Below are 22,654 nucleotides of genomic sequence, written 5' to 3'. Positions count from 1 at the left end.
ACGAGATGGCACAGGTTGTGGGAGTTTAGCCTGCTTCTCATTACTGGTAGCTGTACTAACTAAAGTATTCACTTATACTCGAATTGGCTATTAGAATAGTCTTCATTAACGTAGTTATAAACTCTACATGGTAGTGCTCGAAACGGTCTTGTGGGCATCGTCTTGTGGGCATCAACCACGTCACACATACCAACACTGGCTTAACCGAAAGAAGTCAAAACAATGGTTGACTCCGAATTTAGCGACGCGTCGGATTTCTGCTCGTCGTGAACTAACAAACGACGGAGAAGGTCCCGATCATCGGGTGTAAGCTGCTGGATGGCTTGCTTGAAAATCGCCGAGTGGCTCTCCAAAAGACGGATCAGCAGCCCACTGACAAACAACTCTCTCGCTTGATCGGTGTTGATCCATGACGCATCGTTCACCACGTAGAGCAGAACAGTCAGTGCTAATCCCATTCCCTGTATGGGGTGAATTGCAGCGTATTGAACAACTAATTTTGTTACCATTTTGGACACAGCCGGAGAACTGGAGTCCGAAAGCTGCTCAACAAGCTTGGGGATGCACCCAGAAATAAACGCATCTCTTGCCAAACTCTCCGGCCGGATCGCCAAGCATGCCCGCATGGATTCGGCGGCAACTTGGCTCAGGGCTTCGTCGTGCAAGGCATCAACCAAGAACGATCCAAACTGCCACGCATTTCCCGTTGCATTATCCAGAAGGTTATAATTTGTGCACAGAATCACCATACACGTGAGCATCCAGTTTCTCTTTGTGACCTCGTCCGAAGCAGAAGCCAGCTCTTTGGAAGCGTCCACGAAGGCTGTGGCCACTGCATCTGTAACCAACCTGCGTGCATCCTCAGAACTTTGGGCAGCTTTGTCCATAACCTCCAACAAACGTCTATAGCTCGAGAAAATATGCGGCACCACTTTCTCCTGACACAGAGGAATCTCGCTGATTTTTTCGAAAATGTACAGCAAACAGACGTAGAGGTCGTTTTGAATCACCTCTCTAAACACCTGAACAATATCAACTAGAGCATCAAGACTCAATTTGATGAGATCCAAATACTCTGCCTCATTAATCACCGAGGGCGGATTACCAGGCAAATCGGCAAGCGAAGGAAATAGAGCCCGTAGAGGAAGGACACAAAGTCGGAATAGTTCAAACAAATCATCTACGCTTTCATCACTCTCGCATCGTCCTGTTGCAACATTACGAGCAATGTAAATGACACAAGAGCGTTCAGCTGGATTCCCCGTCAAAAGAATACGATCAAGGATATCAACGACTTCGGTAAATATTTCTTGTTCATAAATGACAGATGCAGAAACTCCAGGCAAAAGAATACGCTGAAGCGCAACCAAAATGGGTAGTTGGTTTGAGCGCAAAGTCAGGAGGGCCTCAAAGCACAACCCGAACAGCACAAAAATTATGTCCCTTCCACCAGTAGACCTTTCCATTACCTCACTTCCCTTGGACTCAATTAAAGTGGCCAAAGCACTAACAAGATTCAACCAGCTCTCTTCGTATGTCGTCAAAAGAATATGGCGAAGTTGCGCGGCGCGCATAAGTTCGAGACTTTCAGCGAAAGAAGTCGAGCTAGCTTGCTCGGGTTCAAACCTCAGCTTGGCATAGTCTTCAATCGTTAAAGTCCAAAGGTTGAGAAGCTGCGACTCGTGCGGTTTCACAATGTCCTGAAGATACTCTTGTGTTTCGCTTGCCACAAATACGTCAGCCCAAAGGCGAAGAACAGCAACCTTTATAATATCCTGAGCATTCGGACTGAGTTTGAGGTCACCGAGGGAGAATTCGTTTTCTGTGCAAGAATCTAAAGCATCTTTGATGACTCTCAAAATACGGCCCAACTTCGTGGCGTTTCCAACAACTCCTGAGGCGACAAATGTACCACACACTTTGAGAGCAGCAATAGCCAACTCTGGGCTGCTATCAGAAGTGAATGCTGGAGTCAAAGCTGAAGTAATTTGTGCTTGATATTGCTCGAGCAACCGGACCTCTGGGAAGTCCAAATCTGGAAGCTGGCACAAACCCGATACTAGCTCATTCAAAAGCTCTAAGCCAACCAACTGCATACTCAAAACGGCAGAAGTAGCAGCACTGAAGGCAATTTTAATCACATTCCTGACGTTTTTCGTAATAATACTGTTTTGTAGCGAGGCTTGGGATTTCCCTTTCAGTTCAAGACGAGTCAATTGCAGCATCATTTCACATGCAAACTGTCTCGTTCTCCACTCAAGAAGCTCAGTATCATGCTGCTGCTCCGCCTGAGCACCCAACGATTGATCTTCATCGGCTGTTTCGGCAGCGGCAGCAGCAGCCGCTGCTGCCGCTGCAGAGTTCCGTCTGGCAGCAGACCCCGACTCGGTAGCGCGTTGAACAAAATGGAACCGAGGGCGCATAATCACGTCTTGGAGACGTAAGATCCATTTCTCTGGCTCGTAAATCGCCGTATGCTCGAGCCAAGTGAGGAAAAGATCGCGAAGAAGAGGCGAATGGTTCTCATCGTAAACCAGCCACAGTTTATATTGCAAAACGCTTCCAGTAATTGCAAAGACATTTTGCGGGGAGGTTTTGAATAACAGGAGAAGAGCTTCAAGTGCGGCAGATAGCGTTTCAGGGCTCCTCGGCTTGAATACATCAGTGGTCCAAATAAGAACCTGGCTGATCCAGTCAATTTGAGCTTTTGCGAAATAAAAAAGCTCCTCAAAACAACCCCATGATTGGACAATAACTAACGCATTCCTGTTGTACTGGAACTGGTCCACAAGGTGGTACACTTTATGCAGTAGCTCTTTTTGGTTAGCTAGATCGGGGCCGATGAGCGAAACAAGAACGCGGCAGCATTTGGCAATTGATACAGTTGTAGAATAATCAAGGTCAAAATTGCTGTATACGGCAGGACCAACTGCGCTGGAATGTGAGTCAAGAAGATACAGCCGTGTCAGAACTGTCAAGCACTCTTCGGCATACTTGTTAGCCAAGAGACCAGAGTTTGAAACTACCGCTGTCATCGCTTGAATGGAGGCGCTGTGCACAAGCGGATGAGGATCAGATGATAGCTGCGTCACTGTGACAAGTGCCGACTGCCATTGCGTGGCGTGCACATTGCTAGCGGCATTCGATGCAATACTGGACAGAACCAATGCATAGCCACTCCGACTAAAAGGGTCCATATTTGATACCAGGGTCTCAATTACCTCGTTTGTGTAAGCCGCAACAGTGTTTGAGTCTGTTTTACTGGCCAAAAACCCGTAGGCTTCGGCTGCATTTTGGCGCACTAATGATTCAGGAGATCTCAATAACAATTTCACGGAATCAGATACGATCGAGGAAATACGTTGATCGTTGAAGAATTGAATTGCGAATGTGAGTTTGTGAAGCAGGATCGAAGCGTTGAGGCACGCTGCTTGGTGACGCGGAGGGGGATGCTTTTTAGAGGCTAGAAGCCTTGTGTAGTCCTCAAGGTAAGATCTGACCCGATCTAGCAAACTTTCCTGAACTCTAGTGGGCTGTGTTGGGAGGACATGGGAAATCACCCCAATAGCAGCGTCCACTGTGCTTGTTACCAGGGGTAGAGGAACACCCCCAATCAACTTTTGATCGGCATCGAAAACCATAGATGCAATGATGGGCGAATTTTTATTGAATGCAATTGAAGTGACTCCTCGTGCAGAGTTGTTCGAGTAGTCATAGATTGATTCGCACTCATCTTTACAGCGAGATAGCAAATATTCAGGATCCAGAATAAAATGGGTCGACCGCGTTAGTAGCGAAGCAGGATAGCCCTCCGAAACCTCATACTTTGCAAGTAAGCCGTAGCATTGAAGCAAACGACTTAAAACAAGATTTTCTTCGTGCTGAGTCTCAGGGTTACTCAAGACACTTTCAGGAATATTCTCGACAAAGGACCACATTTCATGGAGCATATCACTCAACCTTTTCGAGATATCACTTGTGATTAGCGGTCCGTTCCGAGTGACAAACACTGCCAGTGCACTAAGGCCGAGAAAGCGTGCTTTAAGCTGGTATGCGACTTCCATCGAGTTCGACGACATTTTAGGTGGAGCTGCCAGCACCGACTTCCACAACAGCAAAAGTTGAGAAATGTAAAGCTTAACAATACGAGGTCCAAGGCAAAGCACACCTTCGAGTAGAATCCAGCCGGATTGAAGTTTGACATGATCATCAACGGGATGCCCAGCTCGCGCCTCTTTGATATGCCCCAGTGCAGTTGAGATTAATTTAGTGTTCAGCTCGACGGAGACGTATTTTGCGAATCTAGTCCATTTTGAAGCTAGGACAGCAAGTAGGTAGCTATAACTTCGCGAAGGGCGGTCGGTAACTTTTTGTAGGGCAAATGAAAAGACCGGCAATATCAACTCGGGAATTTGAGTTGTTAGCGAGTCAAAACACTCAGTGATTGCAACGGCGAGGCCCCATTCTGTATTGTTTTCCATGAGGGCAATAAGTGTCTGATGAATCGGATCAGAAAGAACCGTGATAGCCGGGCCCAGTAACTCAACTAATCCTTGAAGGCAAGTAACGTAACCAATGGCAATCGTTTGGTCGGATCGGGTACTTTTGACGAGTATTCCAATAATCACGTTGATCATTTCAAGCCGAAGCTGTCCGTTTTGTAGTCGTTTGGATGCAATAAGGTCAACCACCAAATGGCGAAGATGCTCGACACCACGATATAGATGAAAACCATTAGATCCTTCAACATTCTGAACCAAAAACGTTGCCAAATCTTGAATAAGCGAGTTGAACTCTTCCATCAGTTGTTGAGGATCTCTAACGGAACAAATGTGAGCAAAATACTCCACAACACCATCAGCAGTCCCCGTGGTTTGTGCAGCTTGGTACAAAGATCCTTGGACCTTGAGGGCACTCTTCAAAGTCACTTTGAATTTGGAAGCAGGAGCCGATGAGTTTGCCGATTCTTCCTCGAATTCGACTGTTTCTAGAAGAGTAAACAGATGGGCACTGAATTTGGCAGCAGCACTTCTAACGATTGCATGCGGAGACTTCAAGCCCTTGACATAGACTGCATGCAGTTTTTCTAATTTGCCCTTGGTTTGGATCATATCGGGGCCAGCCAGCTGTTGCAAAAGTCCGAATGCTGCTTCAGCGACGATGGCAGCCGGATCAGCAGTCATTCCACGGGCCAGCTTCCATGCGGCCATCCTTTGAGGGAACTCCAAAGAAGATGGGTTCACCTGTTTTGCACAATTAGCAAGTGCCCACAGTAAATCACGGCGATAACCAGCAGGACAGCTTGCAGGCGAAGGACACACTTTGAGAGCTTCACCGAGGATGAGGAAAAGATTCCTAACAATATGGCGCATACTGTCGAGAGGAATCTCTGCAATATGCCCTAAAACTGTAACAGCAAAGTACTTCATGCAGTTGTAGCGGTTATTTTTTGGGGCCTCAACGAAAGCGACCAGCCGGGGCAGCATGTCGGTCACCGCCTTTACCGCATTGATTCTTACAGCGAGGTTGTGGGCCAGCGTGCCGAACGCAAGACGCAGCGCACTCGATTGGACGTCTGGCTGGCGAGAAACAGCCGTAATAACACTGACCAGCTGCGCGTCGATGGCCAGCAGGTCTTCTTTAGACGCATTGGGCCGCTTCACGAGCACGTTTGCGTCGGCAAGCCAGGCAAAAGTGTAAGAAGCAATCTTGTCTGCTTCCACTTTAGTATTGAATTCCATAGTTAAATCTCAAATGTCCTCAAACTCTACCTTTCATGAGTTTGTCAAAACACTCCGCTGGAAATTAGCTAAGACAGTTCGTAAGGATCGCGTCTTGCTTGACTTTGGTTAGAACCAATCATATTTGCTGGAATTCAAACAGATTGGCCGTTGTCCTAAACACCTGAGCTGTTTTGACGTTGTCTTCTGAATCTTCGAGCGCTGCCATCGATCAGCACCGGCGACGGCTTACCCGGCCTGTGCGATCTTGCTCGAGCTGCCGCCAGCTTAAAATCAAGTGCGATGCCGCGGTTACCATGCCGGCACCGTGTGCGCACTGTGTGAAGCACGGACGCCATTGTGTGATTGACCCGACGTTCCAGCCGCGTCGAGGCGGCCAGGTCGAGATGCTGAGGGAAGATATCTCGCGGCTTAAGCGAGAGCTTGCTAGCATCAAAGAGACACAGAGCCACGGAAGCGACAACCCAGAGATGCCGAGCAAGCGATCAAATAGCGGCATCTATGCGTCGGATCTGTCCAAGATTTCTCCAGCTGGTCCGTCGACGACAAGTCCTGTGACCCCGGATCCTCGAGACGACGACTACGGATCGCAAATATACGAGGTCATCCCGCACCCTGGACCGTTTATTTTGGGCGATGTTACGCTGTCTCTTGAGCATGCACGGCTTCTTCATGACCGGTTTGTTTCCGACCACCTCCCCTTTGTTCCTGTTTTTGAGAGCAAAAGTGCCGGAGAGCTGTACTCTCAGAGCGAAATGCTGTTTTGGTCAGTAATAATCACTGCTGCGTCTGCATCGGATCCGGACTTGTACCTACGCCTCGCTGACCCGGTGAAACGCCTGGTAATTGACGTCTGTTGGCTGCACACCGCCCGCTCAACTTATGTTGTGCAGGCTTTGCTGGTGTTGGCCACATGGCCGTTGCCTAGTGAAAAAGTGTTGGACGACATGTCTTACCGATTCACTACCTTAGCACGAAGTCTGGCACTACAATTGGGCATGCACCGGGGCAAGTATATTTATGAATTTTCGCGAAAGCAAAGGCTAATGCCTAACGCGATTAAATGGAGAACACGAACGTGGATTTTGACTTATATCTCGAGCCAGTTTTTGTCGGCAGCTATGGGACTACCGTCGAATGGCAATGTCGATTATCTTATTGACCAGGGCGTTAACGATCCCGAACTTCCAGAATCCCTGCGAGCTCTATTGAAACTTGCGATTTTCCACGGCAAGTTGGTCTCGATTATGGGGTCCAGTATCTTATCACCTGATGGCCTTATTCTTCCCAAGACTCGAGGCCCCACTCTGGACGTTTTGAGCCAGGACCTCGAACTGCTTGGACAGGAGCTTCCCTTACACCTACCTTTTATTAATGCGTCATTTTTGTACGTGCGATGTATGCTGTGTTGTTTTGCGTTTATGCCCGATATCCCTGAAGAAGACCAGTCCAGATTTATTGTGCCCTGTTATCATGCGGCAACCGATGTTATTGCCGTGGTTTCTGGACTGGTTAGCGACGGCAAAAAAATCACCGATATGCCCGCAATTATAAGGCGAGCAAGCTCGCTGTCTGCTCTTTTGCTTTTCCGACTCCACCTGGCCCCTCAGTTCCCCCAACAGTTTGTGGAAAGCGCCAGACAGTCAGTGGTCATTGTCTATCGCCTGTACCGTCAGGTCACGGTGCACTGGCAGGGAATTCAGAACGTGGCCAAGATTCTTGAGGGACTGAACCATGTCTTGATTGCCCACCCCGATCTGTTAACTGGCCAGCGCAAGATCATGACGCGGATGAGGTCCCGACTGACCGACTCGATTTTCTACGAGCTAATCTGGGCGATCCACGAAGCCCGCCGTCGTAACAATCGCAACGCAAAAGAGAACAGAGACATTCCCCAGCCGCTGGTCGGCCCCGAGCCTCAAACAGACGTGCCTCCAGTTGCTCCTCTGCCGCTGTTCACAAACCCGGCCGTCGTCGACCCGCCACAAACCCGGCAACCGTACATAGCCAATGGGAACACATCGCACCTGTACGTCCAGGAAGCGACTCCTGTTCCGCAAGAGCAGATCGAAGCCCTGGGCATCAACCAGGACATCGACTCGCTGCTGCCTGGTATGGACTGGATGACTGGCGACGATTTTCTGGGCTGGATGCCAAGCGGAGAATTCGCCCTCTAACCCGTTTTCACACTATAACTATATATTGCTATTTTCTCGGCTCTCGGCAAAGGGCCCCAACCAACCTGTCTTCCGGCAACTTAGTACCCCACATCCCACGATATATTAGTGAGACAGGATTACCCCGCAACGTACACCATGGAGGATCCTGAATTGGAAGCATTGAGAATTGAGTCGGAGAGCCAGGTGCTGTACGAGGTCAAGGACAAGGTGGTAGTCATTACACTGAACCGCCCGCGGCAGTACAATGCGATGAACATCTTCCACTATTGGGCGCTGGAGGAGCACGTCAAGCGGGCTGCAGAGGAGCCTGGCACGGTTGCCACGCTTATCCAGAGCACAGGCAAGTATTTTTCGGCTGGTGCGGACGTTGGATCGACTGCGAGCGCGCCGATGGCCCAATCCGAAGGGTACAAGATCGACTGGATGGCTCGCCGTGACTTGGCCGGGCGCTTCACAGGACGCAATGCGATTATTGCCGATACTTTCTGGAACCACCCCAAAGTACTGGTTGTTGCTTTGAATGGCCCAGTTGTCGGCCTTACCACGGGCATTGTTTCGCTTTCCGACTTCATTTTTGCCCGTGAAAATGCCTTCATGCTGGCTCCCTTCGCCAACCTAGGTCTCGTGGCCGAGGGCGGAGCGTCTTTCGCGTTGCCTGTTCGTTTGGGCCTCTCGCTTGCCAACAAGGCTCTTTTGGCTGCCGAGCCCATTCATGCCGACGAAATGTACCGCGCCGGGTTCGTCAACCAGGTCTTCCCCGCGTCCATGTCCACCGAGGAGTTCAATGCCGAGGTTCTCAAGTACGTGCAGCACCGGTTCAGCACGCTGTCGCCTCAATCATTGAAGGAAATCAAGCAGCTCATCCACCAGCCCTACCAGGCACACTTCAGCCAAGCAAACTCGGCCGAGATCATTGGCGGGTTGGACAAGTTCGCTCGCGGCATCCCGCAGGAGCGGTTCGCGCTGATTGCGACAGGTAAACTAAAGCATAAACTATAAACGCTTTTATAAATAACGTCTTTCAAGACTTTTGTTGGGGGATCTCGAGTTCGTCGATCGCAGGCTCATCGACCTCGTCGGCCATTATGCTGGGGGAGAGCAACGGCACAGAGTACTCGGTTCCGGGGGTTTCTTGAGACGGGCGTGATTTACGACTATCATCCTTAAATGTGCGGGACGTGGCAAACATCGTGGCCACCGCAACGACAATAATAGCCACGATGCCTCGCCGGGTGAGCTGCCAGCGCAGCGTTTCGATTTCCGACTTGAGGTAGGTGGCCAGGCGGGTGATCTGGTGGTTCAATTCCTGGATTTTCAGCTGGATGTGGTTTTCCTCGACTCGTGCCGCGTTTTTCCGCTCGTTCATCTCCATGTCCATGTCGGCCTTGAGCAGAGTCGCCATCTCGTTCGCCTGGTGCTGCATGATCTCGACGTCGCGCTGAATTCGCGCCAAACTCGACCGGTACTGGCTTGCTTGGTTGATCCGGCCCACCTGGGTCTCGTCTCGCATTTCCGAAGACGTCGCGTCAAACAAATAGGCCTCGTTCTCCCCCGTGGCATTCGGCACGCAGTTTTGGTCGAGCTCCTCAACAACGTCGTCGACCATGTCACGCATCACACTCATAATTATGTCCGCCTGGGCGCGTGTGTAGCCTGCATAACGCAAATTGCTGTACACCTTCTGGGTGTCGAAAGCATACATTCGAGCCACCTGCTTTCCGGCAGTTGGTTCTTTAGCCGACGAAAGCGTCGCCAGCACTCGTTCGGGCTGCATTTCGTCGTCCAACAGGCTGTTCTGTTGGGGTTCTTGCCCCGGCCCTCCGTCCTTGCTGGTGTCTGGCTCAGGGTCCTTTTTGGACTCCTGCCGCAGCCGCAGCCCACCGTGAATTCCTCGATTCATCCATACCCGCGGCGCTTGCCTCACAAAAGGCCTAATAAACATCGATTATATCCACCAAATGGCTCCCCACGGCAGATCGAATCGTAATGGGTCGAGCCGGTTATATAATCCCTGACTTGAAAAAATATCCCAAATCCAAAATTTTTTTCAGACTTGCACATGAGCGTCGACTATAAACTCGCCAACATCTTTGGCACGGTTTATACGCAGGGCAATCTGGTGTTTACGCCTGACGGAACCTGTGTGCTCAGTCCCGTGGGCAACAGAGTTAGCTGCTTCGATGTGGTGAACAACAAATCGTTTACCTTCACCTACGAGCACCGCAAGAATGTGGCCAGAATAGCGATCAACAGCAAATCGACGTTGATGCTGTCCGTTGACGAGAACGGCAGAGGCATTCTGGTGAATTTTCGCCTGCGCACAGTGCTACATCACTTTAATTTCAAAGACCCTGTCGCCGCGGTAGAGTTTTCTCCCGACGGATCCCACATTGCCGTTGCAAGCGGGCGCCAGATTCAAATGTGGCGCACTCCGTCGGTGCTAGACGACCGCCAGTTTTCGCCGTTCGTGAAACGCCGCACTTATACCGGCCATTTTTCCGAAGTAACCTCGATCCAGTGGTCCAGCGACTCTCGATTCTTTTTGACTGCCGCCAAAGACATGACGGCACATATTTATTCTTTGCACTCTGATGATGCAGAAGCAGCTTCTACGTTGGCTGGCCACCGGGATGCTGTTGTGGGTGCGTTTTTCAGCCAGGATCAAGAGACTATCTACACCGTCTCTAAGGATGGTGCTCAGTTTGAGTGGCAGTACGACGAAGAGGTTGATAGATGGGTGATTGTGGACAAGCACTTTTTCATGCAAAACGCTAAAGTTCGTTGTGCAGACTTCCATGCGGCCTCAAACCTGCTGGTTGTTGGTTTCAGTTCCGGGCTGTTTGGGCTGTACGAGCTGCCGTCTGGAAATATGATCCAGTCACTCAGCATCTCGCAAAACAATGTCGACTTTGTTGCAATCAATAAAACTGGCGAGTGGCTTCTTTTCGGAGCCTCAAAGCTCGGCCAGCTTCTGGTTTGGGAGTGGCAGAGTGAGACGTATGTTTTAAAGCAACAGAGCCACTTTGATGCCCTCAATGCTTTGGAATACTCGCCCGACGGAACCAAGATTGTGACAGGTGCAGATGACGGTAAAATCAAAGTCTGGGATGCCAAGTCCGGCTTCTGCATTGTTACATTCACCCAACATCAAGCTGCCGTCACTTCGCTGGTGTTTAGCAAACGTGGCAATGTCTTGTTTTCTGCGTCGTTGGACGGATCGGTAAGGGCGTGGGATTTGTTGCGCTACCGCAATTTCAGAACCCTCACTGCCCCGAAGCGTTTGCAGTTCACTTCTTTAGCGGTCGATGCCAGTGGTGAACTTGTTTGTGCTGGTTCATTAAACGATTTCGACATTCACATCTGGAACGTCCAAACCTCACAGTTAGTTGACCGCTTGAGTGGCCACGAGGGTCCTGTTTCCGCACTCGATTTCTCTCCTGACGGCTCGTTGCTTGCTTCGGGATCCTGGGATCACACAGCTCGTATGTGGAATTTCTTTGGCCGCACTGCTGTTTCTGAGCCTATCCAGCTTCAAACTGAAGTTTTGGATTTGCAGTTTTCTCCAGATGCTTCAAATATCGCGGTCTCGACCATGGACGGCCAGATCTCAGTATGGAACGTCAAGTCCTCTGATCAAGTCGCGATTATTGATGGCCGTAAAGACATTGTGGGTGGCCGACATGCCGCCGACCGCTTTTCTTCTCAGAACTCTGCTCGTGCCAAGCATTTTACAAACATTTGCTTTAGCTCGGATGGTAAAATGCTGCTGGCTGGCGGCAACTCGAAACACGTCTGTTTGTACGACGTAGCCAACCAGGTTCTCTTGCGCAAAATCACCATTTCCAAAAACATGGCTCTCGAAGGAACTCTCGAGATGCTTATTTCCAAAAAGATGACTGAAGCGGGCTCTCTTGATTTGATAGATACCAATGGGGAAAACAGCGACCTCGAAGATCGTATTGATGACACGCTGCCTGGTGCGAGCCGTGGAGATCTATCTGCGAGACGGGTACGCCCTGAGATTAGAACCAGTGGCATCAAATTCTCTCCAACCTCTGCTAGCTTTAGCACTGCCTCGACTGAGGGCCTGCTTGTCTATGCCATCGATACCAAGGTGCAGTTCGATCCCGTCGACTTGGACGTGGATGTCACTGTTGATGCTTGCATTGAGGCGTTGAACCGCCATGAGTTCCTTCAAGCGCTCATTATGGCGTTCAGACTAGGCGAGTCTATGCTGCTTGACCGGGTCTATCTTAGCATTCCTATTGAAGACGTACCCTTGGTTGTTCGCGACCTCCCCCAGGTCTATATCAAACGTCTGCTTGTGCTGTTGGGCGAGAAAGGCCAAGAGAACCCTCATATTGAGTTTAACCTCTGCTGGTTGCGCTACACACTCGAATCACATGGCCGTTATATCGCTGATAATCGTGCCGATATGGCTGCTGCTCTCCGTGACGCCCAGCGGTTCATTATCGCCACAAAGAAGGTCACTACTGTGGCTCAGGAAAACGTTTATCGAGCTAATGCTCTCCAAGTGACAGCTGCGCTGCCTGCTCGAGAGCAGTAGTATGTACTAAATTAGTTTAATTATACTGTAGACTCGCCATTATGCGGCAACTCCTGGGTTTCTTCCCGCTCCCTTTGACGTTTTCTGCCCCTTTGTTTCTTTTTGCGGGCCTTTTGCCGTTTGTATTCTCCAACCACGGCGGCTCGACTTTTGTCTCCCAGCTCGATCTCTTCTAACTTCATAGCTAAAATCTCCCTGGCCCGCTTTCGATTGTCTTCTCGTGACCTCGAAAACTGTGACTCTACAACTATCCCCGTAGGTATATGCTTTAGTTGAACCTTTGAGTTCGTTTTGTTGATCTTTTGGCCGCCATTGCCTCCACCTTTGATAAAAACCTCTGTGATCTCTTCTTCTTTTATTTTGGGGCGTGGCGGGAGCTTGTTCCGCTGGATCAGCGCCGCAAACCCTCCCGAAAACAACCGGGCCCCGTCCGTCTTGATCCGCCCCGTCGCCCTTGTAATCATCCCAGAACTCTCCCACGATCTCGGCCCATTTTGAGGCAGGTGGCTCGATGAGTGTAGTAAAACATGCGAGGATATTTGTGGCTATTGCGACGTGTGCATTGGTGGGCTCCCCGCTTGCTGCGTTTCCCACATTGAGGGCTTATTTTATTGACAATGGGCTTTACGAGGATCTCTGCCAAGTGCACTCGGAAGCAACGATCCATTGCCTGGCCCGACAGCTTCAATTCGACAAGATCTATGTGTTTGGTGCATTTTCTACTGGTCTAGGCATACTTTTGGGGTATTATGTGCTCAATTTGGCCGGGTTTACCTGCTCGAGCTTGGTGGGCAACTTTTTGCTTGCATTGGGATGCTTTTTAATGGGCAGTGATCCTAAAGAGGTACCTGAACTAGATAATTTCGTATGGGGGTTTGCATTAATATGCCTGGGCCAGCCGTTTACTTTGTTTAGTGCCTTGGATGCCTCTAGTTACGTCGAGGGCTGGACCCTACCTTTTGTCGTTTTCCTTTTGGCCATCGCTGCTCTTGCTTCGGGTATTTGGCACTACGCAATTGTCAATTTGGCTCCTGAAAGTATAGTGGACCTTTTCAATTGGTATTTGCTAGTGCCTATTGTACTGGTTTGTGCTACGATTGCTGTAGCGCCTCTCTGCGGATTCAATACTGCAGAAGGCAGAGTTGATCGGTTGGTTGAGCGGGCATTCAGACCCAGTCTCGACAAATCGCCAGAATTGCCGCTGCTAGAACACCAGGTGGACGATGTTGATGAAAGTCTTTGGGTCATTGGCAAAGAAAAACAAAACGCTTCTCGGATTGCCAGTCGCTGGTTTTGGGCCCTATTTATCTTTTACGCTGCCAATATGCTTGTTTTGGACGGATTCATGTCGAGTGGTCCGGAATACGCCTGGTCAGTTAACCATGCTTCGGGAATTGTCGTTTACTACCTGTCTGTTTACGCTCCAGTCGTGAGCGCTGGAGGTGTGGTGTTGACTGCACTGGCGTTCTACAAAATGCCACACTTTTACGTGATTTCTTTAACCCAGATTTTATGCCTGGCTTGTCCTGTTCTGCTTTTGTTTGGCCAATGGAAAGCAGCAGCTATTATTGTTCCCCTAGGTCGAGTATTGCTCCATGCCGCTGCGGTCAACTACTGTGCCCGGGTGTTTGGATTCAGTTCGTTTGGCTTTGTGTATGGTATCTTGAATGTCTTTTCAGGCATCACGCTTTGTCTACTACCTGTGATTGACCATTTCCTGTTGAGCTTCGAGGGCCCCTCGCGGGCATTAATGGTGTCGGTCGCCGTGTTCCAAGCCGTCAGTATTGCCATTTCACTTAGACTGTTTGCAACAAAAATCAGCTTCATTGATCGCTGTTTACTGGAACGTGAGGCAGAACAATCAGTGGAGGGAGCTATTTCATTATAATTTATTTAGTCTTGACAGAAATATTACCGTCTTTGATTTCCGCTTCGTAGCCGGCTCTTTCGAGGATTTCCGGATTGACAACCTTTTTCGCCTCGAGTTTAGCCACGAAATCCTGATTCTCTTGATTATCCTGCAAAAGATAGCGGACACAAACGATTGCCTTTTCTCGCACGAACGGGTTGTTTTCGTCAACGGTGCACGCCTCCAAAATTGCCAGTAGTCCGCCGCTAGTGCGGCAGTAGGTTTGTGCCCATTCATTTTGAGCAACTAGGATGCTTAAAAGAGGGATTATGGTGGTTTTAATCATGGGGAAATCCGATGGAGCAAGCTCATGGTCTCCTTTGCCGAGTTTGTTATGTTGAGGCAACTGCTTTGCGGCAATGAGAACATCAACCAGCGCCTGAACCAGTCCGAAATTCTTTTCGCCCAAATCCTCACGAGCAGCCATGGCAATCAACGTCAGGGACTCGACGTTGGAAATAAGCCATGTCCACCAGGAAATAGCCTCGAGGGTTTTGCGACTGTGAGTGCTGGAAAAGTAGGGTAAAGTAGCCCGGCAAATATGCTTTGTATACTTTGCCAGAGCCATGCTCAGATCATAGGCCACCGGCTCGCTGATCCGCTTGTAACAGATGCTGAGGGCGGCATCCAGCACCTTTTGCAACGCCACTGATCTTGCCATCATTTGAATACTGACGATATCGTCCATAACAGTAGGAGCAAATCTAGCCTCGATAATATAAATAAAAATGCGGGTCACGATCTGGAATGCAACCTCGTTGGATTCGTACCAATCGTTGACTTGGGAGAGCAGGGCCATAAGTACGCCATTGTTGGCATATACCACACTCGACTCGGGGAATTTGCGCACATTGGCTTCAATCAAACGCAAAGTAGGCATTGTGGCCAAACTCAGCGCTTTGCCGTAGTCAATATCCACGCCAGCCAGATCGTCTGGGGAAGTCTGGTTTAGATTCGACAGGGCCTTCCACAGCTGCGGAGACGAATATGTCTTCGCCTGCAGCACAAGCTTGGCTACTACGCCACTCTGACAGGCTAGTGTGCCCGCCTTATCGCAGGCAGCAATGTTTGTGATGAATTTGTAGAGGGACGCCTTGTCGACTGCAGTGTCCAGAGCGTGGGCAATTGCAGCCCATACCTGCTCATCCGAGCCATACAGGGCCCTCAGTTCTGCGTTTTCCACCGTCTCCTTCAGCAGTATCTTCAGGCCCTTGCTTGCAATTTTATCTTCGATTGTCGCCATCCAAAGTCGCTAAAATGGGCAAACCCACATCATCCTTGTATTATATAATTTTTTTTTCTGCAATGTCGGTCGAGGCGACGACGAAAAAGACGGGCAAGTTGTCGTCCAAGCTGCTGGACATGAAATTCATGAAGAAGCCCGGTGACGATAATGTGGCAGAACCGGACGAAGACGTTTCCGAGCCCGTTTCTGGCCCCGATCCGGGGTCGTGGTCGATACCGGGGGTCCGGCCCAAAAAGACCAAGCTACGAACACAATTGGGGTTTTCAGACATCCAAAACACGAAATTCCCAGTAGGACGACAGCTGTGGAAGAACGGAAAATGCCAAGACGTGCGGGAGCTCGAGAAAGAGGCCACTCCCGACGTGGAGCTCGATCCGGAGCTTCCGGCAAAAAAGCGGAGATCGGAGGGCAAAACGCCACCGTCCAAGAAGCAAAACAAGCGAAGATAAACTATTTATGACTTTATGAACCCCCCCTTCACCAGTGCATCCCGCGCACAGACATTTATATGCTTGAACCTGTCGGGGCCAAGTAATGTACCTCCATACCACCTTGATACGACAACCACGACGTTAATACACTCTGTAATGTTTAGCAAGTGCAGCAGCCTGCTTCCTGCGGCCGACTCGCCGTCGTCGTCGCAGTCCTGCACCAGCAGTCCGTCTGGCCGCCGTATTCTCCACGCCTGGATGTTGTGAGTAGCCTTGGAGATCTTCTTGTCCAGTACGAGATCTGCGACTTTCTCCAGGGCCTCTTCCTGAGAGTGCACCTGGAGAACCCGTGCGATAAACACTGATTTGCGGTCCACGATCTCTTCGGAAGCTATCCATTGCTCGATAAACTCTGAGCCTGCCGAACCAGGCTTTTCACCTCCCACCACGGCCTTTTCGGGCCATTCTTCAGGGAGAACCTGCTGTACCTCGTCAATAAACGTAAAAATATAAGCGTCCTGCGCAAACGTCTCGTCAATTATCCGCTGAAACCGATCAGTCCACACTCCCTCTGGAGCATTCACGGACGCTACCCTCGGAGGCTTGTCTGGATAGTCGGTAGGAAATAGCAGCCTCACACTCACAGGCGAATTGGGTATGTACACCGTATACAGGTTCTCGGCCCTCTGGAGCACGCAGTCTTCGTAGATGGAGTTCACCACTTCGACTTCCTCGTCCATTGGCTGACAGATGCGGTGGTAAAAAATAACATTAACAGGCTATATAAATAAAGGATTGGCCCGCCGGATCATGCACAGCGGACGCGTTTTCGGGACACAGCCTCGACGTCCTCGGTGAGACGCTTTGGCGTGTCGAGGTAGTTGCGGATCAGCGCGTACACCTCGTCGCCGTACTGGTCGATCCACTTCCAGTAGTAGGCAACGGCGTGGAAGTCTTCGAGGCAGCGGATGCCCGGCGCGGCCCGAGCAATCGCATCGATGAAAATGTCGTGCATCACAATCGAATGCCGGGCACAGTAGTCGACCTGGTCCGGTGTAAAGCCTAGGCGGGCAATAGCATTCTCCCGCCACGCGTGGAGCATGAATCGAATCTGCTGCTGCTGCTGGTTTTCCATTTTTTCAGACTAGGTGATGTCCCCATCGAGGCGATTTGGGAGGTTTTTATATTAGCCGGATGCAAGGTGCGAGGTTGGTCATTACCCTTTCTGGATGTACGAGGTCACGTGGGTGCAGGACGTGCGTGGAAGGGTTTTTTTTTCGGTTGGCGTACATAACATAATTGTTAATTCAGAGTTCTGGTTACATAATATATACATCAAATCACGTAATCAGTGAAGCGTGCGGCGGGTGGGGCAGGCGGCGGCCCCAGGCGGCGGTGGTGGTGGTGCTGATGTCGGCTGTAAAACTTTATGTAGGATTTAGTTAACGAGTGCGGATGATACCAGCGGCTGCCAGCAGCCGGATCTTGCGACGAACCTCTGGATTACGCATGTGGTTGTTCAGCGCGGCAGGATCGTTGGCCGCTTGCTGCAGAATGGTGTTCATGACGGGGTCGCGACGAATCTCGTCGATCTCGGGGTCCTGAGCAAGCCGTTCGGCCCGAGCAGTCTCGGACTCGCCAGGGAGAGAGGCGAAGCGGCCCTCGTAGGCCCGGTTCTCCAGCTCGTCGATCTCGCGGGTGTGTTTGCCCTCGGTGTCGACCTCGCGCGCCTGGTCAAGCACCTCCATGGACTTGCGGTACTGCTTCATGATGTTCAAAGCAGTGGCCTTGCGGGTGTAGGCCTTGAAGAACTTGGGATCCAGTGAAATGGCCTTGTCGCAGTCCGAGACAGCCTCGGGGTAGCTCATAAGCTTAAGATATGCGGCCGCACGGTTACCGTAGCCGCGAGGGTCTTCAGGAGCGCGCTTGATGGCCTCAGTATAGGCCTTGACGGACTCGGGGAACTGGGCCTTCTTGAACAGCTCGTTGCCCTCGTTGCGGGCCTCCTCGGCCTTGACGGGGTCGATGTAGGCTTCCTCTTCGCGCTTGCGAAGCTCACGCTGAGTATCCCGGAGCTTGGTCAAGACATCGGGGGAGCGGTGCTCGGTCAAACTCTTTTCAAAGTAGTTAATGGCCTCATTGAGGTTGTCGAGCTTGAGGTAGCAGCTGCCGATGCGGCCCAAAGCGCGGGCAATCAGCTTAAAATCAGCATGCATCTCATGGCCCTCGTCGACGGCCTGCTGGCAGGTCTTGATAGTGGTTTCGTAGTCACCCTTTTCAAACTCGGCAGCAGCACGATTGTTCAAGTAAGTGATATCCTTGAACAGAGACCAAGCCTTGTTGTAGTGCTCAATAGCCTCGTCGAACTGGCGGTTCTTGTAGAGATCGTTACCCTGGGCCTTTTCCTTGTCGGCCTCGACTTTTTCGCTAGGCAGCTCGGGCTCGGGCTCCTTTTTGGGCTCGGCCTTGGGCTTGGGCTTTTCCTCGGCCGGTGCGTCAGGCATAAACGTGTCGTTCTCGCCAGCGTTAGCAGGAGAGGCCTGCATGTCGATACCAAGCAAGACTCCCATAGCCTCCATCAGACGAGGATCCTGAGTAGCGCTCTGCAGAGCAGCCATGGGGTTGCTGGCCATGGCCTGGATTTTCTGCTGGAAATCGGGGTCCTTGAGGTACTCGCGAGTCTTGGGGTTCTCGTAGAGCTTGGCCATGGTTTGAGGGTCCTTGAACATTTGAGAAAAACCCATGTCCGGCATCTGGCCGTCTGCAGCGGCCTCACGGCCAATAGCGTCTTCAACGCTCTGGAGACCGGCCTTTGCCTGGGCGTTTGCCGGATCGACCTTCAGCGCTTGCTCGTAGGCGTCCTTGGCAGAGACCAGATCACCCAGACCGTGGTGAGCAGCACCCAGACGGCTGTATCCCTTTGCCCACTGCGGATTAATCTTGGTGGTTTGCAGAGCGTCCTCAAGAGCACTGTCGTACTTCTTCATCGCGGCATAGGCGCCCGAGCGGTTGGAATACAGTACGTGGTTCGGCGTTTCCGAGGCCTCAATTGCCTTGGTGAACAACTCGGCAGCTTTTTCGTATTCCTTGGCGGAGAACGCAGCGTTTCCCTGGGCTTTAAACTCTTCAGCAGACATTGTTGGCTGACCAAAAAGAGGGAGGAGGATGAGGAGGGGAGCGGGAGATCTTATAATGAGCCGCAGAAGGTTCGAGAACGATCTGAGACAACTTGGCCCAAAATCATCCAGGAGCCGCCCAACAGGTGGTTTCTGCGGTTTATAGCTAAAATTTCACCTTCTTTCTCCCCTCCAGGCCCCGGCCATATCTGTTCTGCCTGCGACTCTCCGCTTACACATGTTCTCTATCCGTCAGGCAACGACTCGGGACTTTCAGGAGATCCAGCAGGCGAACTTGGCGAATCTGCCGGAAAATTACAGTCTAAAGTACCTGTTGTACCATGCGATTTCGTGGCCACAGGGGTCGTATGTTGCCACAATGACTTCCGGCGGTCAGGAGCGCATTGTGGGATATGTGTTGACCAAGATGGAGGACGACAACCAGGAGCTTCCCCCAAACTCGCCGCCCAGCGCGCACATCACATCAGTGTCGGTGAATAGAACGTACCGTAAGCTCGGGATCGCCGGCGCCCTGCTCAAGCAGAGCCTGAGATCGATGCGAGAAAGCTACGGGGCCGAGCTGGTGTCGTTGCATGTGCGCGAATCCAACAAGGCTGCTCTGCACCTGTACAAAAACACCCTGGGCTTTGAGGTGCTCGAAGTATCTGCCGGATACTATGCGGACAACGAGGATGCATACTCTATGAAAAAGGTACTCGACGATAGTCTTATTGACAACATTCCCGACGACCAAGACGACCTGCTAGTGGACGGCTTGGAGATGGGGGCTTTAAAAGTAGGTAGCTAGCGGAGCGATTCGAACTGAACCAGGTAGACGGTTTTGTCCGGGGTCTGCGGCGTGCCCATTGTGTGGGCGGTGACTTTTGCAGTGAACAAACTGGCGTCCAGCACCGCTTCGATGATCCCTGCGGCAAACGCTGCGCAGTTGAGCTGCGCCATGTCCTTGGGCACGCTGATGAACCGCGTAATGAGCGGGTCGTTGTCTATAATCATGTACTGGTTGGTATCCTCCGTGCTGCGCTCCAGGGCGTCTGCGGGGCGCCCGAACAGCGTTCTCCACACCATGGTGTGGATGAATTGCAAGATGCCCAGCACCTTGGTTTCGCGTTTGGCAGATTTTCCTTCCCGCAGCGTGATGAGTTCAAGCACTCGCTGGCCCATGTGGTAGCCCAGGCGGTTCAGCCGGTCCTCGAGGTCCGCAATGCCCTTGGCCTGCTTCTGGAGGTACTGGACGGCCTCGCAAATCACCAGCGCCATCACGCTCTCGCTGACCTCGCCGCGCTTCCGCTGCAGACTGCGTTCGTAGATGGCGCCCTTCCGCGCAGACTCGACCAGACTAGCCTGGCTGCTCGCCGACCGCAGCTGCGTCACGCCACCCGGCACCGTCGACGAATGCACAATTGGAGTCCGATCAGCCATGTCAGCAACGTCCAGGTTGGTGATTTCGCTTGACTTGTTCAGGGCCGCCGGGCCCCGTTTGATGGTCTAAGGAAGAAAAAACTGAAAAGAAACTACGCTAATAAATAAATTACTGGCCGGTCCAGTCGGAGCCCAGATCCAGCGGAGTGGAGGAGATGCAGATGGTGAGCTTAGGGACGCGGTACTGGATCTTCTGTTTGTCCAGCTGGAACTCGTCCTGAGGAGCATACACCTGCCGCGCGACCTCGAGCTTGTTGTACTGGTGCAATTTTGCCGGGGCCATGCTGCGCTTGACGAGCTCGGCCACAGAGACCAGTTTCTGGGCGTAGTCGTCTGCGTTTTCCAGCGTGACCTTGTTTTCGGCGCGGAAAACCCTGCACGCCCGCTCGCACACATCCTTTGCCGAGTCGCCCTGGCGGACTCTAATCATTAGAAGACGGTAGCAGTTTGGTCATCAAGCCGCGAACTTGGTCCCAGACCTCTCGGGTAAGGGCAAGGTTGTCAGAGGCACCAGGCTTTGCAGTGCGATTCCACTTGACTAGAGCCATCAAGCGGCTGGGCAGCTCTTCACGAAAGGGGTGGAACTCCTTTACAAGCCACTGGGGCAGGCTGGTGTCGATAAACGTCTTGACGTCTTCCAAGCTGCCTTGGTCGAGCTCGGGGATCAGGTTGGCCAGAACCGACAAATACTGCCATTGTATTCTTGTCCATTGGGGAGGAGTGACCGGTGCACCGTACACGAGACTCGGCGAGTCGTCGAGGTGCCATGGTGTTTCGGGAGCGTTTCGTTTGGGCGGAGGTTCAGAGGCCTCGCTAAGGCGCCGCTTTGGTCGTCGTAGGGTTGCCGGAGCACTGACTATTCCCATTTGTTTATTTTGGGGGGTCCGCAGATAGGGAGAAGAATAAATAGTTCGTGAATCATTAACAGTTTTGGTGATGGATTGTGGGGTAGACGGCGGCAGTTCGTGGAAAACTGGGGAGGGATCCAGCGTCTCGGCTGATGTAGTGGTAGACACCTGGGCCGCCACGGGAGCCGCTACAGGAGCTGGCGGAGGAGCCTGTGGAGGAACAGAGGCGGGAGCAACATTAGAAGCAGGCGGGCCTAGGCCCCGTCTCACTTCCGCAATGCGATCCACCCCGCGGATTTTGTCTAAAACATCATGGACCCGCTTGGTATCAATGCGGTGGTGGGTATGGGGAGTTCGTGGCGAAGAACGTAAACGAGCCGCATTCAAAGGCGGGGTGTGCACAAGAAATGGCCGTGGCAAATGGTCGCTCACCGGCCGAGGCGACGGCGTGCGGATTTGGGCGATTTGAGGCCGCGGACGCGGGGGCGACGTGGGCTGCACTGCCGCCCAAGGTTCTGCAGTGAAAACATCGAAATAATCTGTTGCCGATCGGTATCTGGGTGCCCCGTTTCTGTCCACCTGCTTTATAGTGTGTCTGAGAACCTCCAAGCGCTGTTTTCGCTGAAAATCAATGAGGTCTTGAGTTGAGGTATGCATGGGGGCCTCGGGGATATACCCGCCTGCATCGACGGCGTCCGAAGAGGCCGCATTCGGATCTGATACCTCGTCTGTGCCAGCCATTGCACCGGTGCTTGGACGTGCCAGAAAAAAACGCGAAAAAGCAACCTGCCGACGGCGTTGGGATTTTTTTTTCCTGTGGACTTTAGGGGGTGGACGTGATAAGGTAAGAATCACAAGCGTTTTGTTATCCTCGGTTGTCTGGCCAACCAGCGTGCCCGTCGAGGCGACCGAACGGCAAGGGCAGGGGCCGTCCCGCGACAGGGAAGATCATTACAGAATAGTGCTTATTTCGAGACGTTGACAGCGTGCTCTGCGTTTTGGATTGACTTGTGCGGCCAGGGATATTAGCCAGCTCGTTTACGCTGTATTCCAACTACCTAAATTATTGGAAAGCTGCTATCGGACAATAGACACTCCTCCAACCCGTGCCCTGCACCGTTTGCGGGGCTACAAGGTTGGCATATAAGCCCAGGACGGGTGCAGGACAGGCTGTTC

At 51.7% G+C, this 22,654-nt stretch overlaps 15 protein-coding genes across 15 annotated transcripts; 6 read left to right on the top strand and 9 right to left on the bottom strand.

The window, feature by feature from the left end:
• Positions 1–200: 200 nt before the first annotated feature.
• Positions 201–5,429, bottom strand: B9G98_01250 (Pof6 interactor protein 1; the record flags this gene model as incomplete). Its single annotated transcript, XM_024807808.1, has 1 exon — positions 201–5,429. The coding sequence occupies one exon, from the start codon at positions 5,427–5,429 to the stop codon at positions 201–203; it is 5,229 nt and encodes a 1,742-aa protein (XP_024663576.1).
• Positions 5,430–6,037: 608 nt separating this feature from the next.
• On the top strand, positions 6,038–7,918 carry B9G98_01249 (Transcriptional regulatory protein SEF1; the record flags this gene model as incomplete). The annotated part of the gene is made up of 1 exon (XM_024807807.1): positions 6,038–7,918. The coding sequence occupies one exon, from the start codon at positions 6,038–6,040 to the stop codon at positions 7,916–7,918; it is 1,881 nt and encodes a 626-aa protein (XP_024663575.1).
• Positions 7,919–8,056: 138 nt separating this feature from the next.
• Positions 8,057–8,920, top strand: B9G98_01248 (3,2-trans-enoyl-CoA isomerase; the record flags this gene model as incomplete). Its single annotated transcript, XM_024807806.1, has 1 exon — positions 8,057–8,920. One exon carries the CDS (start codon positions 8,057–8,059, stop codon positions 8,918–8,920), a length of 864 nt encoding a protein of 287 aa, XP_024663574.1.
• Positions 8,921–8,942: 22 nt separating this feature from the next.
• B9G98_01247 (Uncharacterized protein C27B12.07) lies at positions 8,943–9,821 on the bottom strand (the record flags this gene model as incomplete). The annotated part of the gene is made up of 1 exon (XM_024807805.1): positions 8,943–9,821. One exon carries the CDS (start codon positions 9,819–9,821, stop codon positions 8,943–8,945), a length of 879 nt encoding a protein of 292 aa, XP_024663573.1.
• A 159-nt stretch (positions 9,822–9,980) lies between these two features.
• Positions 9,981–12,488, top strand: B9G98_01246 (Periodic tryptophan protein 2; the record flags this gene model as incomplete). The annotated part of the gene is made up of 1 exon (XM_024807804.1): positions 9,981–12,488. One exon carries the CDS (start codon positions 9,981–9,983, stop codon positions 12,486–12,488), a length of 2,508 nt encoding a protein of 835 aa, XP_024663572.1.
• Positions 12,489–12,508: 20 nt separating this feature from the next.
• On the bottom strand, positions 12,509–12,952 carry B9G98_01245 (hypothetical protein; the record flags this gene model as incomplete). Its single annotated transcript, XM_024807803.1, has 1 exon — positions 12,509–12,952. The coding sequence occupies one exon, from the start codon at positions 12,950–12,952 to the stop codon at positions 12,509–12,511; it is 444 nt and encodes a 147-aa protein (XP_024663571.1).
• Positions 12,953–12,999: 47 nt separating this feature from the next.
• On the top strand, positions 13,000–14,376 carry B9G98_01244 (Protein FMP42; the record flags this gene model as incomplete). The annotated part of the gene is made up of 1 exon (XM_024807802.1): positions 13,000–14,376. The coding sequence occupies one exon, from the start codon at positions 13,000–13,002 to the stop codon at positions 14,374–14,376; it is 1,377 nt and encodes a 458-aa protein (XP_024663570.1).
• A 1-nt stretch (position 14,377) lies between these two features.
• Positions 14,378–15,640, bottom strand: B9G98_01243 (Copper transport protein 86; the record flags this gene model as incomplete). Its single annotated transcript, XM_024807801.1, has 1 exon — positions 14,378–15,640. One exon carries the CDS (start codon positions 15,638–15,640, stop codon positions 14,378–14,380), a length of 1,263 nt encoding a protein of 420 aa, XP_024663569.1.
• Positions 15,641–15,702: 62 nt separating this feature from the next.
• B9G98_01242 (hypothetical protein) lies at positions 15,703–16,092 on the top strand (the record flags this gene model as incomplete). The annotated part of the gene is made up of 1 exon (XM_024807800.1): positions 15,703–16,092. One exon carries the CDS (start codon positions 15,703–15,705, stop codon positions 16,090–16,092), a length of 390 nt encoding a protein of 129 aa, XP_024663568.1.
• Positions 16,093–16,097: 5 nt separating this feature from the next.
• Positions 16,098–16,814, bottom strand: B9G98_01241 (Protein IMPACT; the record flags this gene model as incomplete). The annotated part of the gene is made up of 1 exon (XM_024807799.1): positions 16,098–16,814. The coding sequence occupies one exon, from the start codon at positions 16,812–16,814 to the stop codon at positions 16,098–16,100; it is 717 nt and encodes a 238-aa protein (XP_024663567.1).
• Positions 16,815–16,882: 68 nt separating this feature from the next.
• B9G98_01240 (hypothetical protein) lies at positions 16,883–17,209 on the bottom strand (the record flags this gene model as incomplete). The annotated part of the gene is made up of 1 exon (XM_024807798.1): positions 16,883–17,209. One exon carries the CDS (start codon positions 17,207–17,209, stop codon positions 16,883–16,885), a length of 327 nt encoding a protein of 108 aa, XP_024663566.1.
• Positions 17,210–17,516: 307 nt separating this feature from the next.
• On the bottom strand, positions 17,517–19,211 carry B9G98_01239 (Heat shock protein STI1; the record flags this gene model as incomplete). The annotated part of the gene is made up of 1 exon (XM_024807797.1): positions 17,517–19,211. The coding sequence occupies one exon, from the start codon at positions 19,209–19,211 to the stop codon at positions 17,517–17,519; it is 1,695 nt and encodes a 564-aa protein (XP_024663565.1).
• Positions 19,212–19,428: 217 nt separating this feature from the next.
• On the top strand, positions 19,429–19,990 carry B9G98_01238 (N-terminal acetyltransferase A complex catalytic subunit ARD1; the record flags this gene model as incomplete). The annotated part of the gene is made up of 2 exons (XM_024807796.1): positions 19,429–19,956; positions 19,988–19,990. The coding sequence occupies 2 exons, from the start codon at positions 19,429–19,431 to the stop codon at positions 19,988–19,990; spliced, it is 531 nt and encodes a 176-aa protein (XP_024663564.1).
• Positions 19,991–19,994: 4 nt separating this feature from the next.
• Positions 19,995–20,630, bottom strand: B9G98_01237 (Transport protein particle subunit trs31; the record flags this gene model as incomplete). The annotated part of the gene is made up of 1 exon (XM_024807795.1): positions 19,995–20,630. One exon carries the CDS (start codon positions 20,628–20,630, stop codon positions 19,995–19,997), a length of 636 nt encoding a protein of 211 aa, XP_024663563.1.
• Positions 20,631–20,739: 109 nt separating this feature from the next.
• B9G98_01236 (hypothetical protein) lies at positions 20,740–22,008 on the bottom strand (the record flags this gene model as incomplete). Its single annotated transcript, XM_024807794.1, has 3 exons — positions 20,740–21,004; positions 21,069–21,905; positions 21,980–22,008. The coding sequence occupies 3 exons, from the start codon at positions 22,006–22,008 to the stop codon at positions 20,740–20,742; spliced, it is 1,131 nt and encodes a 376-aa protein (XP_024663562.1).
• Between the last annotated feature and the right edge of the window lie 646 nt (positions 22,009–22,654).

Source organism: Wickerhamiella sorbophila (genome assembly GCF_002251995.1).
Source record: "Wickerhamiella sorbophila strain DS02 chromosome Unknown contig1, whole genome shotgun sequence".
In the NCBI taxonomy this organism is placed as follows: domain Eukaryota; kingdom Fungi; phylum Ascomycota; class Dipodascomycetes; order Dipodascales; family Trichomonascaceae; genus Wickerhamiella; species Wickerhamiella sorbophila.
This window is presented reverse-complemented; position numbering and strand designations above follow the sequence as displayed.